Source organism: Cyphomyrmex costatus, unplaced genomic scaffold, assembly GCF_001594065.2.
Source record: "Cyphomyrmex costatus isolate MS0001 unplaced genomic scaffold, Ccosl1.0 scaffold142, whole genome shotgun sequence".
Classification (NCBI taxonomy): domain Eukaryota; kingdom Metazoa; phylum Arthropoda; class Insecta; order Hymenoptera; family Formicidae; genus Cyphomyrmex; species Cyphomyrmex costatus.
In genome coordinates this window covers 251,713-273,910 of record NW_017275413.1, presented here as the reverse complement: position 1 = coordinate 273,910, position 22,198 = coordinate 251,713, and the positions used below count along the sequence as shown (strand labels likewise).

The 22,198-nt window shown below is 33.7% G+C and overlaps 6 protein-coding genes across 6 annotated transcripts in view; 3 read left to right on the top strand and 3 right to left on the bottom strand.

Annotated features, from left to right (window-relative positions):
* Window positions 1-4,561, bottom strand: part of pds5 (cohesin associated factor B pds5) — an 8,683-nt gene extending 4,122 nt beyond the window's left edge. The window contains exons 1-7 of the mRNA XM_018551615.1: window positions 4,484-4,561; window positions 2,095-2,250; window positions 1,685-1,879; window positions 1,363-1,553; window positions 1,077-1,284; window positions 481-987; window positions 96-394 (exon numbers count right to left, since the gene is read on the bottom strand). Coding sequence (XP_018407117.1) covers window positions 96-394; window positions 481-987; window positions 1,077-1,284; window positions 1,363-1,553; window positions 1,685-1,879; window positions 2,095-2,175 — 1,481 coding nt within the window. The 5' untranslated portion in view covers window positions 2,176-2,250; window positions 4,484-4,561. The remainder of the gene's footprint in view (window positions 1-95; window positions 395-480; window positions 988-1,076; window positions 1,285-1,362; window positions 1,554-1,684; window positions 1,880-2,094; window positions 2,251-4,483) is intronic.
* Window positions 4,562-6,208: 1,647 nt separating this feature from the next.
* Window positions 6,209-10,251, top strand: POLDIP2 (DNA polymerase delta interacting protein 2). The gene is made up of 6 exons (XM_018551632.1): window positions 6,209-6,533; window positions 8,380-8,535; window positions 8,629-8,731; window positions 9,089-9,430; window positions 9,525-9,730; window positions 9,930-10,251. Exons 1-6 carry the CDS (start codon window positions 6,442-6,444, stop codon window positions 10,036-10,038), a joined length of 1,008 nt encoding a protein of 335 aa, XP_018407134.1. The 5' UTR covers window positions 6,209-6,441; the 3' UTR covers window positions 10,039-10,251.
* A 1,236-nt stretch (window positions 10,252-11,487) lies between these two features.
* On the top strand, window positions 11,488-13,454 carry LOC108783136 (bleomycin hydrolase). Its single transcript, XM_018551627.1, has 3 exons — window positions 11,488-11,650; window positions 11,952-12,779; window positions 13,041-13,454. The coding sequence occupies exons 1-3, from the start codon at window positions 11,573-11,575 to the stop codon at window positions 13,254-13,256; spliced, it is 1,122 nt and encodes a 373-aa protein (XP_018407129.1). The 5' UTR covers window positions 11,488-11,572; the 3' UTR covers window positions 13,257-13,454.
* Window positions 13,455-14,187: 733 nt separating this feature from the next.
* On the bottom strand, window positions 14,188-15,436 carry LOC108783143 (uncharacterized protein F58A4.6). The gene is made up of 3 exons (XM_018551635.1): window positions 14,791-15,436; window positions 14,607-14,721; window positions 14,188-14,535 (listed from the first exon to the last, which is right to left on the bottom strand). Exons 1-3 carry the CDS (start codon window positions 15,153-15,155, stop codon window positions 14,236-14,238), a joined length of 780 nt encoding a protein of 259 aa, XP_018407137.1. The 5' UTR covers window positions 15,156-15,436; the 3' UTR covers window positions 14,188-14,235.
* Window positions 15,437-16,059: 623 nt separating this feature from the next.
* LOC108783119 (28S ribosomal protein S27, mitochondrial) lies at window positions 16,060-18,034 on the top strand. The gene is made up of 3 exons (XM_018551607.1): window positions 16,060-17,237; window positions 17,344-17,700; window positions 17,993-18,034. Exons 1-3 carry the CDS (start codon window positions 16,164-16,166, stop codon window positions 18,032-18,034), a joined length of 1,473 nt encoding a protein of 490 aa, XP_018407109.1. The 5' UTR covers window positions 16,060-16,163.
* On the bottom strand, window positions 17,926-21,364 carry LOC108783133 (coiled-coil domain-containing protein 22 homolog). The gene is made up of 8 exons (XM_018551625.1): window positions 21,232-21,364; window positions 20,683-20,854; window positions 20,303-20,603; window positions 19,987-20,231; window positions 19,199-19,615; window positions 18,679-19,119; window positions 18,411-18,598; window positions 17,926-18,297 (listed from the first exon to the last, which is right to left on the bottom strand). The coding sequence occupies exons 1-7, from the start codon at window positions 21,279-21,281 to the stop codon at window positions 18,479-18,481; spliced, it is 1,746 nt and encodes a 581-aa protein (XP_018407127.1). The 5' UTR covers window positions 21,282-21,364; the 3' UTR covers window positions 17,926-18,297; window positions 18,411-18,478.
* Between the last annotated feature and the right edge of the window lie 834 nt (window positions 21,365-22,198).

Here is a 22,198-nt window from a genome sequence, read left to right as displayed (position 1 = left end):
CACACACACACACACACACGCACACACGCACACACACACACACACACACACACGTGCGCGCACACACACATATATAAAATTAATGTATAACGTACGCAAGTTGATGTTTCTGAAGTTCCACAAAAGCTTTAGAAGCATGATCGTCAATTGTACCTAAGAGATGGTACAATTTTTTCATTCTCTCTTCAGCTGGTAATTGGTAAGGTACTAGGCACGTATTTAGCAATCTTTCCACCAATAATCTATCTTCCATGCCTGCCATGTAATAACCATGCAAGATTTTATCTTTTATCCAAATAACCGCCTTCTTTGTGGCCTGTGGTACATCAGCATCATTCAAATGTTTTTTGTATATCATAGCTAAACCAGACATCGCCTCTCTTCGTATTTTAAACTGAAAAGATAATTATTAGAGAATTCAAGCTGTAAATCTATGAGCACTAAATTCAAACTTAAATCACGTTAACTTTAATATTCTACCTTTTTATCCAAAGTCCTTTCTTTGACAAATTCGAGTAAATCTTCACTGTCTGACACAACTTCAAAGTCTCGTCTGGCAGTCGTCACGATAGCCATAACGACTTCATAGCGGACACTTTCATCAGCATCGTGTTGTCTCAGTTTTAAAGTGTCTGTGATATCCTTTCTCAATTCAGGATGATTTAGCAAAAAATGCATTGAATACTGCACACACTTAATACGAATGGACACGCTAATATCGTTAAATCGTCCCAAAAACGCTCTCCATAACTGTGTATGCTGTACAGCTAATTGTGAGCCCTTTTCAGAAAACATTCTTGCTAGCAACGCCACAGCGCCCAATCTTTCATTCTCAGAGGAAGATTTTAATTTACACTCTAGTTGCGGCAGGACGGACAGCAAGACACTCGGACAAATGTGATTCAATTCATAAATTAAATCGTATACCTTTTTGCAAATTTGCAAACTCTTCTCCTCTCTTCCCAATATCAAAACTTGATTAAAAAACTGTAAAACGTTGTAGTTTTAGTGTGTTATATAAAGTGGAAATCGATACATTTATTTTTTAATAGAAATTATTAACATTCATTACTTACTGTTTGAATGTATGGTTCTAATGTATCGCTACATTTGATTACTAGCTCTTTAGCAAGCGTATATGCATTTTTTTTCTGTGATTTGTTTGGTTCCACAACATTCATAAGTATAATATCCAGAAGGTCGTTACTGACAATGTCTGATTCGGTAATAAGTGGACATAAAACGTCCAGCATGAAGCTTTTAACTTTACCAGAATGTTCATCACTAAAAATTACATTAATTACATCATATTCCAAAAATTTTAACAATCTTTTTCTTTTTTTTTTAAGATCTTATACTCACTTCACAATTTTGAACATAAGGGAAAACAATGCGCAGAAAATTTCTTGGCAATCTTCAAGCTCAAAACACATATTAAATGACTTGACGTAAGCTAAATTTTCAAGCAGATAAAAGTACCGCTTAAAAGCTGGATCTTTAGGATCTTTTAAGCCTGCCAGTTGCTTAATAAGGAACAGAAATATCGTTTTGACCTAAAAAGTCATATTAAAAATAGTAATTAAAAGCTGCTTGGTTCAATTGAGGAGCTTTATTAATTCAATCTATATTAATGAAGATTATTAAGTGTTTGATAAATTGTTATAATTATAACTCAAATATTTACCTGCTCAGAATCTTTATAAGGAGCTTCTGGTGCATAAACTCTTAAGACATCTGCAATGCAACAAGCAATTAGTAGTTGCACATCTTTGCTCTGATGCATCAGGAAATGGTCTTCCGCCAAATGTAATGCTAGTGGTATGTATTGCTGGTACATTCCTTCATCTTGTCCCATAGCTTGCAATGTGTGTGCTAGTGTCTATATATTTTTTTTATATTTTAGAATACGTTCCATTTTCGCTTGCAATACTCGCGAGCATCATTTTTCCTTGTTCAACATTTATCTTTGTTTAACAAGAATAAAATGATTTCAAAAGCATTGAGAGCACCGAGTTAACAACAACCTTAACTACTATTATATTTTGTATATAATGTATTATTTATTACAAAAAGCAATATGCTATTTAATTGTACCTTGAGTCTCCTGATTAATTCATCTGGACCTAAATCTTCGGTGACTGATCTGCACCCTTGCGGGTATATTATTTCAGACATAGTAGCTATTTAGTGAATCGATCAAATGTAATCAAGCACTTTGTCTTTAATGTATTCTAGAACACGGTCCAAATTCTGTAATGCAATAACATTTATCTATGTAAAGTTCTGTAAGATATAACTTAGTTTACAAATTTAATATTAACATTAAATCAATATCAAATCTTATTTAAACCGTGAGAGTTTCAAACTAATTAGTTTAACATTAAATTTTATATTACAATGCATTTTTTTAAAATAAATTATATAAGAGTTGTAAATATGTTGTATAATTTGGTCTAAATTGATTTACAGAAAGTGTATAGTTCAAGATATCCAACAATGATATATTTCGTAGTTTCATAGAAATTTACATACATTTTTAAAGCTTTTAAAAGCTTATTTCATTCTTAATGTTATCCATTTGTTACATTTTCTTAAAGCAAGATTATATTATCAAACATAGTATATATATATATATAATATTAGTAATGTAAACTTTATGAAGAAAACAATCTGAAAATGTTTGAATTGTCTCCTGTATTATTTTTAAATAAAAATTTTTTGATAGTATAATCTTGCTTTAAGAAAATGTAACAAATGGATAACATTAAGAATGAAATAAGCTTTTAAAAGCTTTAAAAATTTATGTAAATTTCTATGAAACTACGAAATATATCATTGTTGGATATCTTGAACTATACACTTTCTGTAAATCAATTTAGACTAAATTATACAACATATTTACAACTCTTATATAATTTATTTTTAAAAAATCCATTGTAATATAAAATTTAATGTTAAACTAATTAGTTTGAAACTCTCACGGTTCAAATAAGATTTGATATTGATTTAATGTTAATATTAAAAGTATATTTAACTATTATTTTTGATACTTTAGAAAAAGATATATAATTCACATCTGATATATTTTAAAACAAAAGCATCAATGTGATAATTGTCATTTTCGAATTTCACATAAGTGATATCAAATTTAAAGTTATATATTTTATATTTAGATAATGATGTTACTGCTCAGACACTTTAGTGAGAAAGTTATCACGTACAAATACAAGTTATAATCTAACTTTTAATATCAGTTAACATAACTCATTGTCAGTAAAATACAGTCTTAAGCTTGTAGATTATAGATAAAAAGATTCAACTTGATTGAATCTTGCTTGTTAAAATAAAAAGTACCGTGTAAGTATCTTTATTGTAAATGGAAAACAACTGAAACCCTAAACACAATATTCAACAATAGCGATAGCAAAAGAAATAACGATAATGATAGCAATAGAAACAGGAATCCAACATTTGGGAATGCATATGTCAATGCAGATAACACAACAGAATAGCGATAAACTTTTAACAAGTTGGAATTTTGTGCTATTACTTTATAACTTATCAGTCATCATTCAGATTTTCCATTTTATTTATATACACTATAATCTTGAAGTAAAAGTGGAAAAGTATACTGCAGTCTATATAATCAGATTAGTTGACTTTTTTATTTCTATCATGGTATATTGTACAACGGGAGGCAACAATTATGTATTTCTTATTTCTACATTATTCCTATCATTGTTCTTCTACTGTTATTACCTCGTATTGGCTGTGTTCAGCAGAGAAAACAGCTTTGCAACTGTTGTAAAATTCTTCAGTATGATTGGTTTATACATTTAGATCCATAAGGAAACAAAAACAAAAACCAACCGTATTCAAAAATTTTACAACAGTTGCAAAGCGGTATTTTCTGCTGAACGCAACTATTATATCTCGAACTTGATGCAAACGTAAAGGTGTTTCTACGTAATTCACAAATTGCAAACGCAGACAGAATGGAGATCTGCATTTGTTTTTTCATTATGTGCAGATATTTTTCATCTGCGTATATTTTGTATATGGTGACCGTTATTCTGCGTCAGCATTTGTGAAGTCGTTTTGCAATTTTTAAATTATGTAGAGGTACCCTTTTAGATTAAGATAATTCATGAAAACTGTAGAAATCTCTTTATATTCAGTAACATATTTCGAAGACCTCCAGGACGGAAGTCCATCTTTGGTGCATAAATGGATGGGTGAAATATAAGTCAGATAAAGTACCAAATTACTCGACAATGTATCGACAAATGACCGCGTATAATCATCATCGGAGAAACGGACAACCGTTGGCGCCCATCGGTTCAGAGGTTATGTACGATCGCGGTGCACGCATACAAGCCACAACGTAAACAAGATTCTCGCGAAAACGGGAACTGATGAATTACTAACAGAACCGGGAACCCCGTGGCGGAAAAGGGGAGTGAGATATAATATCAAACGTTACCTGGAGATATGCATAGGCGCCGTAGGGCCTGACACTCAAAATATCAATAAAGCAAATATATCCGACGACGAGCCGCCGCCGCGCGGTGGATCGCCTTTCACAGAGATGTGCTTGCAGAGCTCACACAGGCTTTTGCAAGCCGTGGTACCGACCGCCTGGTTCTTAAATGCGTGTGTGCCACCCGCGACGTGATTCGCGCAATTTTCTGTAGACACTTGGCATGGTCAGCACGACCTGAGCGTCGGCGGTAGAGAACGGTGGCGAAACTTCGTTCTGGTACACGGTTAAGCGTGCCGAGGGACGCGACAACGCAATTCGATCGCTTGAAGTTTGCCGACTACGACGGCGCGATGCGGCGCTACATCACCGATTCACCTCGTCCGGTGATCTCATTGGTGGACGTGCCATGTCGCGCGGCGCGAAGTTACCAACGCTTGCGTGCGATCTATCTCGAAAATTAGGGCCGACATTTATATAATGGATGCTTTCCTATAAAGCGGCGGAACTTACCTAAAAGACTTTTTTTGCTTATAGATTCAACCAATCACATTCATGCTCGTTTTCGCCAATGTGTAGATTAATTTTAGTTTAAAATAAAAATATTTAATTCGGTTTAACTTAAGGGAACTTTCACTTAACTCCGGTTAACTTAACTATTCCAGTAACTTTGCAGGATTAAAGCTAATTCTACAATGTGCTTTTTGTTTCCTATTTATTGTTTGTCTCTTGCCTTCTTGATCAAAAAGGCAAGAGGCAAAGACCAATTCTACAATGTGCTTTTGTTTCCTGTTTCTTGCTGTATGTATATGTCTCTGTTTGTTACTTGTCTTTTTGATCAAGAAGGCAAGAGACAAACAACAAGAAACAGGAAGCACATTGTAGAATTACCAAGGCTGTGTTCCAAAATTGACTGCCAGTACTGAAAATCTATAGTTTACGTTACGAGCACTATAGGTTTTCTGGAACACACCCCAAAACAGAGACAAACGGCAAAAAACAGAAAACAAAAAGCACATGCAAAAGTGTGTTTCTCGCCTAAGGCAGAATAAAAGAAACAGGGAACAGAGAATAAGAATTTCAACCTATCAGAAATCATATACTGTAGAACAAACAGTGTGTATTCCATAGTACATGATTTTTGATAGATTGAAATTCTTATTCTCTGTTCTCTGTTTCCTGTTCTTTTTATTCTGCGCAGCCCTATTTACATTTAGTTTTGACGACAGACGCGATTGATTAATTAGTAATCGGCCGATTAAGTTAATCGGAATTGATAAAAATAGCTCTTATTGTTCATCTTTTTCTAATTTTTAGAACTAGAAAAAGACGAAGAGCAAATTAAACCGAGATTAAAGTTAATCTACATTGGTGGAAACGAGCATCAATCGCTCAACAAGCAGGTTAGCAGTTTTGTCCAGTTTGAACACGTTCAATAATGCTTGTGTCACCTACCTATTGGATATAATGGATATGAATTTTTTTATTTAATGAATATTAAAAAATTTGTTCGTATTGCTTGAAATTTCTAAAAGAATGTTGCACTTAGAGCGAAATAAATACGTTGGGTATTGAAGAGAGAGAGAAAACGAGGATTCTGCGTGCAAAAAAATGCATGCAACTCGAACAGACCTAAATTAATTTAGTACAATTATTTAATAAGATTTTGATTTAAATTTAAATTTAAGTACAAAATGTATAGTATGCAAACAATGTATTTCGATGCAACCTCTTTTTTCCTTCATATATCCAATTTTTTCCAAATTTTTTCATTACTTTCCCCTCCTTCCCTCTGCCATCGTCTCGACGGCGATATAAACAGTATAAGGTATAACCTCCGGTATATATTCTGAGATGATCCCTAAAAATTAGTGGAGATGTCAATGCAGCGACCGTCGACCGCAGTTTTTCATCCTGCGACGTAACTCTCATCAGGTGTTGGTGATAATTCTTAGGCAATCATGGAATTCGTGCGGAATCTCGTTGGCAGTAACCTGAAACGATCGTTTCTCAAGGCACCCGTAACACATCTGCAACACGTGCGATGCATCAGGTACCTACAAAGTCAACGAATTATAGGTCATTTAGCGATTCGAATTATCCTATATTACGATTAATTATTGACAAAAAGAGAACTTTATTTTTGAATGGAGATTTCACTATGACATCGATTGTTCAAATCAGTTTTCCTTGCCCTGTTTACATGTAGAATTAACTTAGAAAAGAGAAAGAGGGGGAAAGAATATCAATTTATTTCGACGATTACAATCGAATTCGATTGGACGCATTTAGTGCGTACTGATTCATATTAAAGTCATACACAAATTGATGTAAGGATGTGTGTTTGATATGAATAAATGATTTAAAGAAATGAATGAAATTCTCAATACATTTTATTGTGCTGTTAATAAAACTAATTTATTTGATACTATATCCCAATATGCACTAATGTATATTTAATTAAATTTGCTATTATTAATTTATTAAAATAATTTAAATTGGAATATATAGTTTCCATTATATTTGTTAAACTGGAATTGAACCTATTAAGGAATATGAACAAGAATGTATAAAACAAACTTGCTTCAATGGATAATGCAGCAAATAAGATTGAATTTATGATGAATTCAGTTCTTGCACTAAATTAGAGGTATCGTCATACAAGTCAACAAAAAAGTATCATTTTATTTTTGTTACTCATGAAATACAGAGAAAGATTGAATGACATTTGTGACAACTTATATCACTAAATAGAAGGCATCCTAGATTAGTATACATTAAGGCTGTTTTATATAGAGTATCTAAATGTAATGGTATAATATAGAGTGTTTTCCATTCAGTTTAATTTTTTACCATTTAGAGAATAACAAAGATAGAATCACATTTAGGTCACCAAATGGAAAGCATCCATAATCAACTTTGACAAGGAAATAATAAATGTATACTCTATTAAATAATATGACAATATTATTTTTAGACATGTAATTATTTATAAAATATTCATATGTTTTTATATTTAACTCCAATTTGTGCAATAGCTTTTATGCACTAATCTAGTATAAATGAGTGACTAAATTCAGTATCAAATTTATATCATTGAATGTAATCTATTTCACTGTAGTTATGTGAAGGTTTTTGTTTTTTGATAAGCTTAAACAAGAAGGTTGTTTATTAATTTATTGAGGACATTAAAGATAATTTTGTTTGGAAAAACAGCATAAAATATAAAAAATAGATGCATAGTTATTCCTCAGTTGAATCAATTCTTAGATTTGAAAATAAATTGCAATGAAACATTGTCTTAATAGGATTTATAATAACAATTATTAATTATTTATGTATATAACATTATGATTTTTTATATTATTAGAGGCTTTCTACAATAAGCCATTATCTAAATTTTGAGTTTTAGGCCTTAAGCAATTGACCAATCGCAGTCAAATATGAAAAGAATAATTGATTATGATTAATCAATTTCTTATGGCTTAAGAGTTTAAATAATAATTGCTTATTGTATTGTATAATTGTATTGTATAGAAAGCCTCTTGGTCATAGTTTACTATTAACTATCATTATGTATGTTCACAATCATTGACAATATCTAAATTATATCCTATGGCATATTGTAAGATTGCTGTCTCTTTATTCTTGTTCCTGATGTCAGTTCTTTAACTTGTATTGTGATATCTCTTATTTTTTTCGGTTGAAAATTAATATTGATTAAATAGTAGGAAAATACAATACGTGTATTTTTACTTCAACATTTACAGTGTTGATACACTTATCGTACATCTCTATCAAATAAAGATCATAATAAAAAATTGCATGAGTTTTAGACATTTAAGACCATCGCAATATTTAATTATATAATAATATTTGCAATAAATGTCTTTTTGTAGATTAGCGGAAGTTGGCAAACTGGAAACACCAAAGTTACAGGGAAAATATGATACAGGTCAATTGATTTTACACAGAGTCTTTGGGTATCGAGGTGTCATTCTATTTCCATGGTTGGCAAGAGTATACGACAGAGATATATCTAATAAGAAGGATGAGTAAGTGTAGTTATTTATAGTTATATGGATAAATATATCTGTTTATTTAATATATAGATATTTTGCACAAATAATTTGTGCATTTAATTACAGAAAGGATAACAACAATTTCAACAGTGTTGGCGAGAAAGAAGTAAAAGGCAGAACACATACATTTTATCAAGTTTTGATTGATCAACGTGATTGTCCTTATATAGTAAGCAACATCTAGAAATTATAAATCTATTTTTTATTCCTGCACTACTTTTTATATTGCACTTTTTTCTCGCTTTTGTCACATATCAATTGTATACCTATTTCATTGTAAATTCCAAAAGTGTATACTAGTTTAGTTATAAAAAAAACAGACATCTGTTTTCAGTAACTGAACGAATATATACTTGTAAAATAGATATATATTTAAAAAATTTGACAAAAATGAGAAAGAAAGTGTTAGTGCAGTGTTGTATTCTACTAGTACAGTGATAAAGAATAGGTCTACTTTATTAATTTTATTAAAGTAATTGACATATGTATAACATACATATATATATGTAGATATATATATTTGCAGCGTGCTCAAACAGAGGCAGTTACTTTCTTGGGTAATCATGAGAGCAGTCGTAGCTTATACGCAATTCCTGGATTAGATTATGTCGCTCATGAGGATGTACTACCGTATAGCACGAACGAGAAAGCGGCGCTGCAGCACGAATTGTTCGATAAATTTCTAACTTATCATCCAGATAAGGAGCCGTGTTTTGTAGCTCAGGAGACTCTCCGCACGTGGCAGAAAAAGAATCATCCATGGCTTGAATTGTCAGATGTACATAAGGAAACGACCGAGAATATTCGTATTACCGTTATACCATTCTACATGGGTTGCAGGGAGAGTCAAACTACTTCTGTATATTGGGTGAGTTAATGTAACAAAGTCAGATGTTTTATTCTATTAGAAAAAGGACTGGATTTAAATTAAATGTTAATTCTTCATATCTTCTGTTTTACAGTGGCGTTACTGCATTCGACTAGAAAACTTGGGTGAGTTAAGTGTGCAATTGCGTGAAAGGCACTGGAGAATATTCAGCTTGTCAGGTACATTGGAAACTGTCAGAGGAAGAGGAGTGGTGGGTCAGGAACCTGTGTTATCAAAAGCTTTACCCGCTTTTCAATACAGCAGTCACGTGAGCTTGCAAGCTCCTAGTGGTCATATGTGGTAAGCACAATTATTTAGGCTGCTTTACTTTGAAAGATATAGTCAATATAAATATTCTATCCTTGACATTTAACGAATAACAAAAATAGAACGATACTTTTGTTGATTGTATCTTCTAAAAGCACAAAAGCAGCCTTAATTTCTTGTAAATGAAAAGAGGTGTTATTTAGTTAATTGTTCTCATCGATTTTATTTTCAGGGGAACATTTAGGATGGAAAGAGAAGACGGATATGCGTTCGATTGCAGAATTCCACCATTTTCTTTAGAGTCGAAAGCAGAGCCATCCACTCCCAACGTAGAAATTTGATCCCTAAGGAAGATGAATTAATAATTATAAGCGATGATTAGTTAGATAAATATATAACAATTATTAGATGATGATAATATAGCTTGAAGTACAATCAATGATTGATTTAGGTGTGAATCTTGTGATAATCTTGGAAACTTATTTCGCAGATAGTTTCAATAAAATTATAATGTACATACTTTCTCTTAAAAAAAACCTGTACATTCTCCTAAGAGAGTATCTAGCGTCCATAATTCATTTTGTAACACAATCTAATTTTAATAAAATTTAATAATATATGTAAGTGTAAAAAAATTAACTCTTTAAATATATTAAATATGTAAATACAGAAAGAATACTCAATCAACGTTGGGTTTACAATGTTATTTCTATTAAACCAATTTTGCTTGAAAAAACTTCAAAATTGAAACATTAAATAAAAAAATTTTTTTAAAAACGTAAAAGTTATAAAAGTGCGGGAAAGACATTTCTTACGACCTGTGTTTATATTTTATATAATTTTTTTGAAACTTCAACAATATTTATTCATCCCACGGATGCGCCTGAGGAAACTATATAGAAGAGTCTTACATAATCACTCGAAAAGATCCCCCGGAATGAAAAATCACATGGATTGCGTGTTTGGCCACCCGATACGGACAGATGCGGAGCACAAAGAAGAGGGAGCGAGCGAGATAGAGCGACATAGATCTTGCTTTGTCTATCGATCACGGGATAAAAGCGAGGTGCGCCGTTTCCACAAACGCAGCCCGAACGAACACAGTTGGAGGCGTTGGAGCCACAACGCTATCATCGACTTGGTTGTTCTTAGCGTCGCTTGGATTTGCTTGCCGTATCCGTTACGATGGTTGTTTGTAAGTTATACATGTACACACTACGTAGATTAGGAAAATACCATCGCTGCGATGGAAATGTTTGCGGCGCGAGGAAAAGCATCTGGCCCGCGTAAAAGGGCCTGGGTCTGGGATTAGACGCGATGAATCGATAAACGCAAGGATGTAATTGACCAGCCTTAACCTTTCCAAATATTCCCGATATTTTTCTCTCGCGGCATGCCACACCCTCAGGTGTTATTAATAATTTCAAAATCGCCATAGGCGAACGCCTTTTCTGTACTTCGTGAATGTTGGCATCTCTTTGTTTCAAATAGAATGTTTACTGATGCGACGACATTGATAGCGCGTTTCTTTCTCTGCATTACGCGGCTAACAATCCTAACAATATAGAGATTGAAGTAAATAGAATTTTTAAGTATGTAGAATTTTTACTAAATTTAACGTTTCTCTTCTTTTTTTCTGCAGGTCCGTTAACTCCCGAGGTTCTCGATCAGCTACGTGCAAAGTTTTATGCCGATAGCCGCAATGTGTTGGCGCAAAATGTTTGCACAAAAACGAATCCTATCGAGGCGTGCGCCTCAAGAAAGATCTTGGAGGAGACTCACCATGTCTTCACCCATAAGATTGAGACTGAGGGCAAGCCTGTAACTAATCAGAAGAATTCTGGAAGATGCTGGTTGTTTGCCATCCTAAACGTCATGAGAACTAGCTTCATGAAGCAGCATAATCTAGACGAGTTTGAGTTTAGCCAAGCTTACCTATTTTTCTGGGATAAGGTTTGTTATAAAATCAAAAGTTGACAGTTTAAAAAGCTATTGAGAGAATCGGTTACTTCTTTTTCTATATAATCTTAATTGGAGAGAAAAAGAAAACAGACAAACGAGACAAGACATTAACTGAAAAGAACACACTTTATGATAAAATAAAAAAAGAGTACATAATTCCAATGGTTATTTAAACTCAACTTCACTCTCTATTAGAGCAAAAGCTTAGGAATGCTTGATTTATGTATATGTATCATTGTTACGTATACTATTCAGCTTGTTATTACATTACAGCCAGCTATATCTTTTACAGGTAGAACGTTGCAATTACTTCCTGCATAATATCGTAAATACTGCGAAACGTAGCGAACCGGTCGAGGGCCGTTTAGTCAACTTCCTGTTAACCGATCCTACCTGCGATGGTGGCCAATGGGACATGATTGTGAATCTGATAACCAGACACGGTGTCGTGCCGAAAACATGTTTCCCAGAATCGTACAGTTGCGAGTCCAGCGTTCGCATGAATAGTTTGCTAAAGAGCAAGCTGAGAGAATATGCCAAGGCTTTGCGAGACATGATCGACAATGGTGCGTCTGATGACGAGCTGAAGACACGAATAAACGAACAGATGACTGTGATATATCGGATAATCGGCATCTGTTTGGGTGTACCTTCTGAGAAAATTACATGGGAATATTATGACAAGTCAAAGAATTACAACTGCGTGGGCCCAATCACTCCACTAGAGTTTTACGAGAATTGTGTGAAACCGTATTACAATGTGAACGATAAAGTATGCCTGGTAACCGATCCACGACCGGGTAATCCTTATGGGAAGCTCTATACCGTAGATTGCCTAGGAAATGTCGTGAGTGGGAAAACTACTCGCTACAATAATCAGCCAGTGGAATTATTGATGAAATTATGTGCCGAGAGTATCAAAGATAATGAACCTGTTTGGTTCGGTTGTGATGTTAACAAAAGATTAATAGATAAACATGGTATTCATGATATAAACACTTACAACTTCGAACTAATGTTCGGCACCGACATTCACCTCGGGCTTTCTAAGGCCGACAGATTGCTCTATGGAGATTCTATGATGGTACACGCAATGGCATTTACAGCTGTTTCAATAGATGTAAGTACTTTCGGATATTTTTTCTACATCAAATATACAAAATTCACTATTTATTAATAGTAGTATTCAGTAGGAAAAACATCTTTGCAACTATTATAAAATTCTTTAATATGATTGATCTTGCAATTAGTTTCTTATTGAATCTCTCTAAGTATATAAATCACATTAAAAAAAGACTTATAATAGTTACAAAGCTGCTCTTTTTGCTCTTAATGCAATGATTTATCTAATTTCTAATATATGAGTATTATTTTATTTTAGCGAGAGGGTAAAATAAAGAAGTTCCGAATAGAGAATTCATGGGGCGAAGATCACGGACAAAAGGGTTACCAGGTTGTGACAACCGATTGGTTTGCTAATTTTGTTTTTGAGGCGGTCGTAGATAAAAAGTACGTACCTGCAGACGTGATGGCTGTATTCAATCAGGAGCCCATCGTTTTACCCGCCTGGGATCCTATGGGCACGCTCGCTCATTGATGTTAAAGTGATTTAACTAAATGCAATGGCAAGCCGTTTTATTTTACAAATGAAAGATTTCAACCATAACAGAAAACAAAGTATTTAATAAAAATTCCGGGGGCAGTGATTGTACAAATATTTTATACCTTATACAAGAGAATGCAGCAGTATTGATAAATGGCTTTGTCATTACGATATGAATTGTAATTTCATATTGTATTAAGTCTTTGTAAGGCTTTGTAATTACGATATAAATTGTAATTTCATATTGTATTAAGTCCGTTTTGTTTATTACAGTATACGAGGGCAACGTTTAATTAAATCATCAAGACTGAATATATGAGTTACCATATTTGAAATCACGAAATAAATATCGTTTTTAACGCGTGCGTAAAAAATCGTAGTTTCCAATAAAAACGGAAAAGTATTATGTTGTATCGCATACTTTATTTGTAGATAATAATGTTTTTAACATAATTTACCATTATGAATAACTAAATGATGGTTGTTTCAGTACTTCGTTTTTAACACGCGCGAAAAACTATATCTCTTGCAAACAAAAATAAATAGATTATACAAACAATTTCCCGTAGTATTACATACCTGCGATTTAACAAATTTTTTTATCATTTAAATGCAGTATTGTATGATATAGTATAGAAGCGCTCGTATTTCTGTGTATGTTAATTTTAAAATTTGCACATGTACACTACATAACAAAGCAATAGAAAGAGAGATGATATAGATAGATATGTAAAATTTAATAAAAACTTGCCGATATAATTAAAAATTTTTGCTCAATAAGTTGTTTTTAAAATTTATTATCTTCCTATTGTTTTAAATTCATTACTTGTTTACTATTTTTTGTTTGAAAGATGTGTGTAAACTTCAAATTTATTTTTTAATCAAAAAGATAATTAAATAAACTTTAGGACCAACATATGTTTGTAAAATAATATATTGTTAACATGCTTACAAAACGCAGATAATAGATTTCCTAAATCCCTGAAGATATATGCAAAGTTTTCAATAACAGGGACTTCTTTTGCTGTTTGTATTGCTTGTAACTATATCGCAATTTGGCCCATACACCCCGACACATATTTTGGAGACGAACATCTTTTTCTTTGAGCGCAAAATTGTAAATTTTCCGTATCATATATTTAGGTGTGATAAAATTGCCACGTTGAATGAAACTTAAGGCAGCATACAATCTACAACGGGCAACAAGAAGAGGATTGTCAAGACGCATTGCCAATTCGAATTGCTTCACTGAGATTTTGCCTGCCATTTTAGCCTGTGTACAAGATATGTCAAATTAGTAAAAGTATATCATATAATTCAGCAGAATAACCAACAGTAACTTACGCAGTGCTCAAATTCTTCCCCCAATGCAGAAAACGCTCCTCCAAGTGTGGACAGCCAAGACATGGCATGATCAACTTCTTGCCTTTCTGCAACCATTTGCATTAATTTTTCACTCCTAAGAAAGGACAAATGTGAAAAACCATAATAGTTTAGATCAATGTTGTAAAATCACTACAAAACTTGCCATTTGTAATCCAGGAATTGTCTTCTTGGTACTGTCAATTTTACAAGTATTTTTAACGAATGTTCATCTTTAAATGGCTTATTGCATGTTGTCTGAAAATGTTTCAATACTCTCATAGCACTCTCGCGATAAACATATGACTTTGATATCGTCGAAATATAGGCTGAGACGAGGTAGGAATTGAGTCCTTTTTTGAACGGACAGACTGGCTTTGTAAATCTACATATACAAAACTCATCATCCACTAGAAATTGTGAGAACCATTCACTGTGTTCTGTACACCTAAGTACACCGTGCAATTTGACCGTGACATCATCAAAAATCATATGGTCTCTATATACAATAAATCGCACGCGATTATTCATCTTTTGTCTTAATTTACGAAATTCTATAATATTTTGCAGTATATTATTGCACTGGACTCCTCATAACACTGATAGAATCCATTGACTGAATTTATTGACGGAGATATATCTGGAAATATTAGACATGTTCACAGTTCGAGGATCATCTAAAATTGAGCTTTGCAAGCAAATTTGTATTCGAACTTCTAAATTCCATTGGCAATTGCTCGAATCATTTTCCAATTCGTCCATAACGCTCGACAGTCGATACGCCGGATACGCGTCCATGAACAAGGAATTTTACCGAGCGTAAACATAAAGTTTCCCTAATTTTAAGGCCTGTTCTTTTTACTGAACTGGTGCACAGAGTGCAATAAGTTGAAGTGAAACAGATATACATATACGTTTATTTCACTTCAACTTATTGCACTGTCTGCACCAGTTCAGACAGTGCAGGCAAAAAGAACAAGCCTCTAGCAGAGAGAAACCTGAGAGCGGCCATGGAGGCCTTTTTCTTAATGCTTCTCTAACTCCCCGTACACTAGCGGCACCAACGTCCATTTTCGAGCTGGACTGAAACTGGAGCTCGAGCACAACTCAGCACAACGTTTATTTTGCCGAATAAGCCTAGTTTGATCGATTTTTAAGCTGCTTGAGTGATTCTGTATAATTACCAAATTTATTTTTTAATTCGATTTTAAATTTCGTGCGCCTATTGTAACATACGGAATAGTGACTCAACGCATGCGCAAAAAGTCACAGAGCATGAAGAAGGCACACTCGTAACGCTATGCGCTACGTTTATCGATATGACAGATTTCCTAACCTGAATAGTCGTCAACGTCAACTTTAACGCTTAATATCTCAGTTCGCGAGGCAGAGCGACACTTTTTTCTACCAGATTTGTTCATTTTTTGCAAAAACGCGTCGAATGAACCTAATTTCATTAAAATCGGTGAGATCGCCCGTCTCCTTCATAATTATCGAAAAAAACGTGATTGCACAAGGATAATTTAATAAGTAATCAAGATGCTGAAAACGCTTAGACTTAGTCACAGATTCTGTCGGGTCCATCGTGGTTCTAAGGATTCTGTGACGCGAGTGCAAAGAAGGCTATTCCTGTCGGAGGCATATCGCTGCGAGGAAGCGTGGAATCGCAGGCTAGAATCGCCGCTGTTACAGAAGATCGACCTTGCGTCGATGTACGTCCAGCTGGACCAGAAGTACGAGAACGTCGGCAAAGTTAGTGCCGTCGACGTCGACATCTTCGTCAACAGCATCACTGACAACCAATATGTCGATGAGGTGACAAAAATTTTGCATAATCTCAGGCAGTCCGTGGAAACAACAAATATACTGGATTCCACACACCATGCCACAATACGGTACTTCTTGCAGCACAATCACATTCAAGATCTGCTTGACGTGCTGAACGATAGATTAAATTATGGTATTTTTCCCGATTATTTCGACTACAACATGCTTATGGATCATTTCATAAATAAGAAAGATTATGCCTCTGCTGCAAAAGTGGCAAGTTTGGTCATGCTACAGGAAGACACAGGTCATCCTATCACTAATACATTATGCTTGTATGCATGTCATAGATATCTAGAAAATCCTGATGAATGGAAGAAACCAGAGATACCAGTAGATACTTCTGACACAGAGGAAGTGAAAGTACGTGTATCGTATCTAAGAAATCCATACTTTGACGATCACTTTGATCTAACTGATCCAAGAGATCTTGTTGGCAAGACCTTAAACTTTCAGGGAAAGCATAGGGCAGATGCTATAGGGAGAACTTGTCAGTTAAGAGGCTTGATATTGTATAAGAAGTATGACGATGTATTAAACTTAATAAAGAAGTGGTTAGAGACGATGCAAGACAAAATAGTTTATGAAGAAGTATTCAAATTAATATCAAAAGATAACATTGGACTCCAAGATCATGATGTTGAAAAGTACAAACTTGTGGAGGCTCAATTATCTGTATTGAAAGAAAAACAAAATCTTAAAGAAAACTTTATCGAAGCGATAGAGAATCTTGTTAAAGCAGCTATAAACGAGAGAGCTGAAAAGGACATTTCCAAACAATGTCAGGTAATAAATATTAATAAAAAGAATTTTTTTGAAATTTGATTAATTACTGAATATCTCAATATATGTAGTAAATTATAAAATTACTAAATATATTCTAAATTTTCAGACTTATCTCGACTGGGAATGTAAAAGAACTTCAGTATTAGAAGCACAAATAAAAGCAATAGATAGAGAAAGAAGAATTGATAATATAAAGAAGATAAAGGAGGATTTGAAAAAGAGGGAACAACTCTTGACATTCTTCGACAAGGAGGAAGAAATTGAATTAGAAATAGAGAAGATACAGGAAAAGGAACGCAAAGAAGATGAACGTGTTCGTGCCATGCCCAATAGTGCAAAACATTTAAGAAAGCTAGTTACTGTAGAGTCTTATGTACCACCCGAAATTAAAAGTTTGCGCTTGTTACTGACGGACGGACATTCTCTTAACGAACGCTCGCGTGGAGAACGACGTGACGACGCCGTGAGAAGTGTGAAAATACTTTTGACCGATAACGCAGATCACTTGATTGCAATTACATATATATATATATATATATATATATATACAGAGAATCAGAACTAAAAAATCAGAACTGTTATCTCGAACTTTGTTATTAAAAATGTGTGTCTCTCATATATATTTATCTTATGAAAATAATTTTCAAGGAAAGTGTGTATAAAATATTAAACGTTAATTTTATCCTTATACACATTCTATATTTTGTACATGTTTTTGTTTGAAAGTAACGTTTTAGCAATTATTTTATTTACAGTCGCAAGTCAGATCTTTAAGTTGCAAGAGATACGAAATTTGAACTCGATGCTAAAAAATTATTAGGCTTTATAACAAATAGTGTCTCTTTGAGCATTGATGTTAATACATAGCATGTTTTTATACACTTGGCCCGAGGCTAATAGAAGCCTAATGCCTGACGACTCCAGGCCAAGGCACGTTTTTTTAGCAGCTAACTTAGTAGATTTTTGGAGACTCTTACAGGCAATATCGCGTTATATTTTGCTGGTTGCGTAGCTAAAAAATGTTTGGTCTTTAATGTATTCGATCGTATTCGTTTATATTCTGTAAAATAATAAAAGAAGTCTATATAATTTATGTAATCTTGTAGAGAAGTTCAAATTATTTCAATATTTTTTATTCTCTACATAATTATTGTAAAAAAATGAGTTTCGTACCTGTACTAAACTCCCGTCTGGTCCTGAACATTATAATTCGCAAAATGACGCAGCACTGTACATAACAATCACGAGACTTTATTTTGGAGTTGTGTAGTTAACGCGGCTGATTCTTGTTTCATCTGTTTTAAATCGGCAGTTATCCTTTCCAAATTAGCACCGACGTTTTTCGCAGACTCAGAATCGATCTGAAGAAATGTTAAATTAAATGTTAGTTTTCTGCGCTATATAAATCTACTTCTCTAATTCTTTTATTATTGCATCTTACCTGTTCTTCCAAATCTCTAATTTCTCGTATTGTTGCACCTGTTTCTTCGACTAAACTTACAAGTTCATTACAGTCCGAATGCAACGTCGCTAATAATTTGTAAGCTTTCCGCGAAGCTTCGTTTGTTCTTGCATCTCTGAATATTAGTTCGTCTACGACAGTAAAGGATCTCTCTAATCTCCCGGTAAGCGTATTGATTTCCTTCTGAATTTCACGAGTATCTGCCAGAACTTTGCCTATTTCATCTCTCTGTTTCCTGACGTTATTTATTATTTCTAAAATTCGTTGAGTATACGCAGATCTATTCACTTCCTTAGGAAGTTTCTGAACTTCTGCGACCAATTGTGAATACTGTTGATCCTTATTTCGACATTCCTCTTGAAGTTCTTTTTCCTTCTCTTTCAACAATTTTATCTCGTCCAGCTTCTTTTGGCTCGCATTCTGTAATAAAAATGTAATTAGTTTTTAAATATAAACGATTCTTTGTTATCCCAAAATTTACTTCATTTTGTATACTTACTGCTTTTGTGGAATGCTTCTCTCTTTCTTGCCTATACTTCATGATTAAGGGCACTCTGTGTTTTTCCCACTGATTTGCTAAATTAATCAATTTACTTGTACTAGCCTCAATTGCAGATTCCAATTTCTTTACATTCTCTGGTCCATCTTGAAGAAGTTCATATGCTTTCGCTTTGATTTTTTTTTGTTCTTCATTGATTTTTAGTTCTTTCTCTTCATTCTGACCAGTTATTGTTGCTTGTGCTAACCTGGTAGTCATTTTTTTAATTTCGTTTTGTAATTCTTCTATATTTATTCTAAGACTTTCGCATTCTGCTTTCATCTTTTCTGTTTCAACTTCCTGTTTCGCCTGATTTCTTAATGTTTCTTGATCTGGAAGCACTGGATGCATTGTGGATTCTGGTTTTACCTGAGATTCCTAAAAATTTAACGATTATATCGAATAAGTAAGAAATATAGTTCTTTCCATTTATATAAAAATATAGGTAATTCTTATTTATAACGCCATAACTCAGATTAATGCATGTTCCTTTACATTCTGGCAAGTGAGGTTCAACTGAGTTTTTATCTATAATCTGTACAAATTTGAGACCATAACTCACATTAAAAGTGAAATTATAAACCTGTTTTGTTAAGTATAAATAACAAAGTAAGCAAGTACTGACGTCATTATCTGAGAATAAAATACTCATATAACTTTAAACTCAGTATCACTTGTATGAAAATGGAAAGCAACTAATAGTCAGTTATAAAGTACATATACAATATAAGAGGATCTTGTATGCTTACTGTTGAAGTTTGTGTCTTGTTCTCTGACGAGAATTTGCTAAACTCTTTGACAATATTATATGTATTAGAATAAGCAGGTTTTTCAGATTGTTGGCTATTGAGCCAATTTATGCGTTCCATAATATCCATTGGAGAAGTATTAAGCGCTTTCGCATTATACGATATCATTGAAGGTAAAAAGCACGAAATATCTTGCATTTGTTCAGGCACTGGTTGTAAATAGCGCATACAGTAGTCTTTATAATCTGCAATAATAACGGCTGTGTATCAAGATTGTTTGGCAAAAGTAATCCAAATAATATCAATATTGCCTTACCATCTTCCATATTTGCTATTGGTACTTCGATATTTACAGACATGTAAGAGATATTTGCTCTTCCTCTATTCCTGAATCCCTGTTTGTGACAATAATGTGGTAACCATGGTACGGAGAGTCCTTGGAATATCGCAGATGCTATCGATTTCTCTAATAAAGCGACTTTACTGATGGATTCGTTTACAGTTTTTTCACTCTCTTTTGGCAGTTTTTCAATGAGAAACATAAATACTCTTCGCAGATCTGCTTCTGAGTTGTATAGGAATGTCTGGTAACCAATGTCACCTCTGTATCCAAGTTCCTGTAATTTTGATCAGTTGATGGAAATAAGCAAAATCAAATGGATACATTTTGGTCTAAGAAAAAGACAATATATTTACCATACACGTTTGTGCAAGAGTAGCGCCTAGTCGAAAGCGAGCTGCCATGTTTACAGGTAGTACAGTAGACAAACCTAGACCTGGCCTTATTGCTTCTAAGCATCTTACAGTGGCTTCCACAACTAGTTCGGTGTTAAAGCTACTAAGATTTGTTACATTCTCTTCAATGTCACTGCAAAGAAATAGTTATTTGTGTAATAATCAAAACTAAGAAATGCAAGAGTCAAGAAGTTTGTTTTTTTTATCACCACATTAGAACTTTGATCTTCGGGAGTGCTTTCAAGGCAGGAAGATATAAGAAAGTATCTATGTTATTATTATCTTTATAAGGTTTTTTTATGTCATATTGATATTTTCTTGAGTATTGACATTCAATAATTTTCGTCCGTTTTGATGTTAACGATATCACAAGGAAATGATCGTGCGAGTGAATTCACGTACACAATAATCCCCGTTCGCGAGGATATCGCAGATACACCGTCCACCTTATCTCCGTACGGAAAAAAACCAGTGGCAAACCGATCGGAGCCGCTGAATCTGGATACTTACCAGCCTATTTGTCGCAATGAGTGAATGATTATATTGTCGATTTCCTCCATCCTACGTAAAAAGATGAAAACTTTGAGGCGCCGCTACCGCCCCGTTATATCGCGTGTTTATGAAGTCCGGCTCGATTTAATCATCGGAATCTAACCTTCCGGCGAGCGTGACAAGCGTTCGCGAGCGAACACTTTCAACTACACGCGCATGTGTGCGCGGGTATATATGTGATACGTACATACATATGCGTGTGTTCGTTGACAAGTGGCGTGGTAGCATTTTAATTCTGTCTCAATAGTGTCAATCGCATGGTGTAATTAGTAGTTACTAATTACACACCATCGTCAATCGAATTTTTGCAAATTTTGCAACAGCGGATGAATTCATAGAGGTCTCCTCGATTCGCATAAAGTTAGCCGGCATTAACAATTTTTAAGATACGTGGTTCCTTTAGCAATTCTTTTTCGAACCGATTTTACCATAGAAATGTCTAATTAGTTTATATAATGAAGTTTTGAAATAACGAACTTGATGTATGTAAAATTCTAAGGTAAATTATCATATTAATTAATTAAAATTATTTAGATAATTATCAAATTTTTTATTAGATTTTAAGAGGTTCATACGAAAAATACAAATGATGACAATGTAAGGAAATTATATTTAAAAGAATTATCGCGGCTAAATTTGAACAAATTTAGTTTCTGGAAAAATTTCAAAAAATTTATCAAACAAACGTTATATGTGTACAACATCCACAGTTGAATTTTTTTAACAAGGGATAATTCAGTAATGCTGCATTAACGAATATATCGTTACAAAAAACTTCTCACGAAAGTCTGCCGCTATCAAGTAGGCTATAATCAAGCGATTTGAATAATTTTATTTGAATGAACCGTAATCGCACTTTAATTGTATATGTAAATTGTTATACCGTTCCTTAATTCGCTCTCTTTGATTTTGTATATTATTTCAA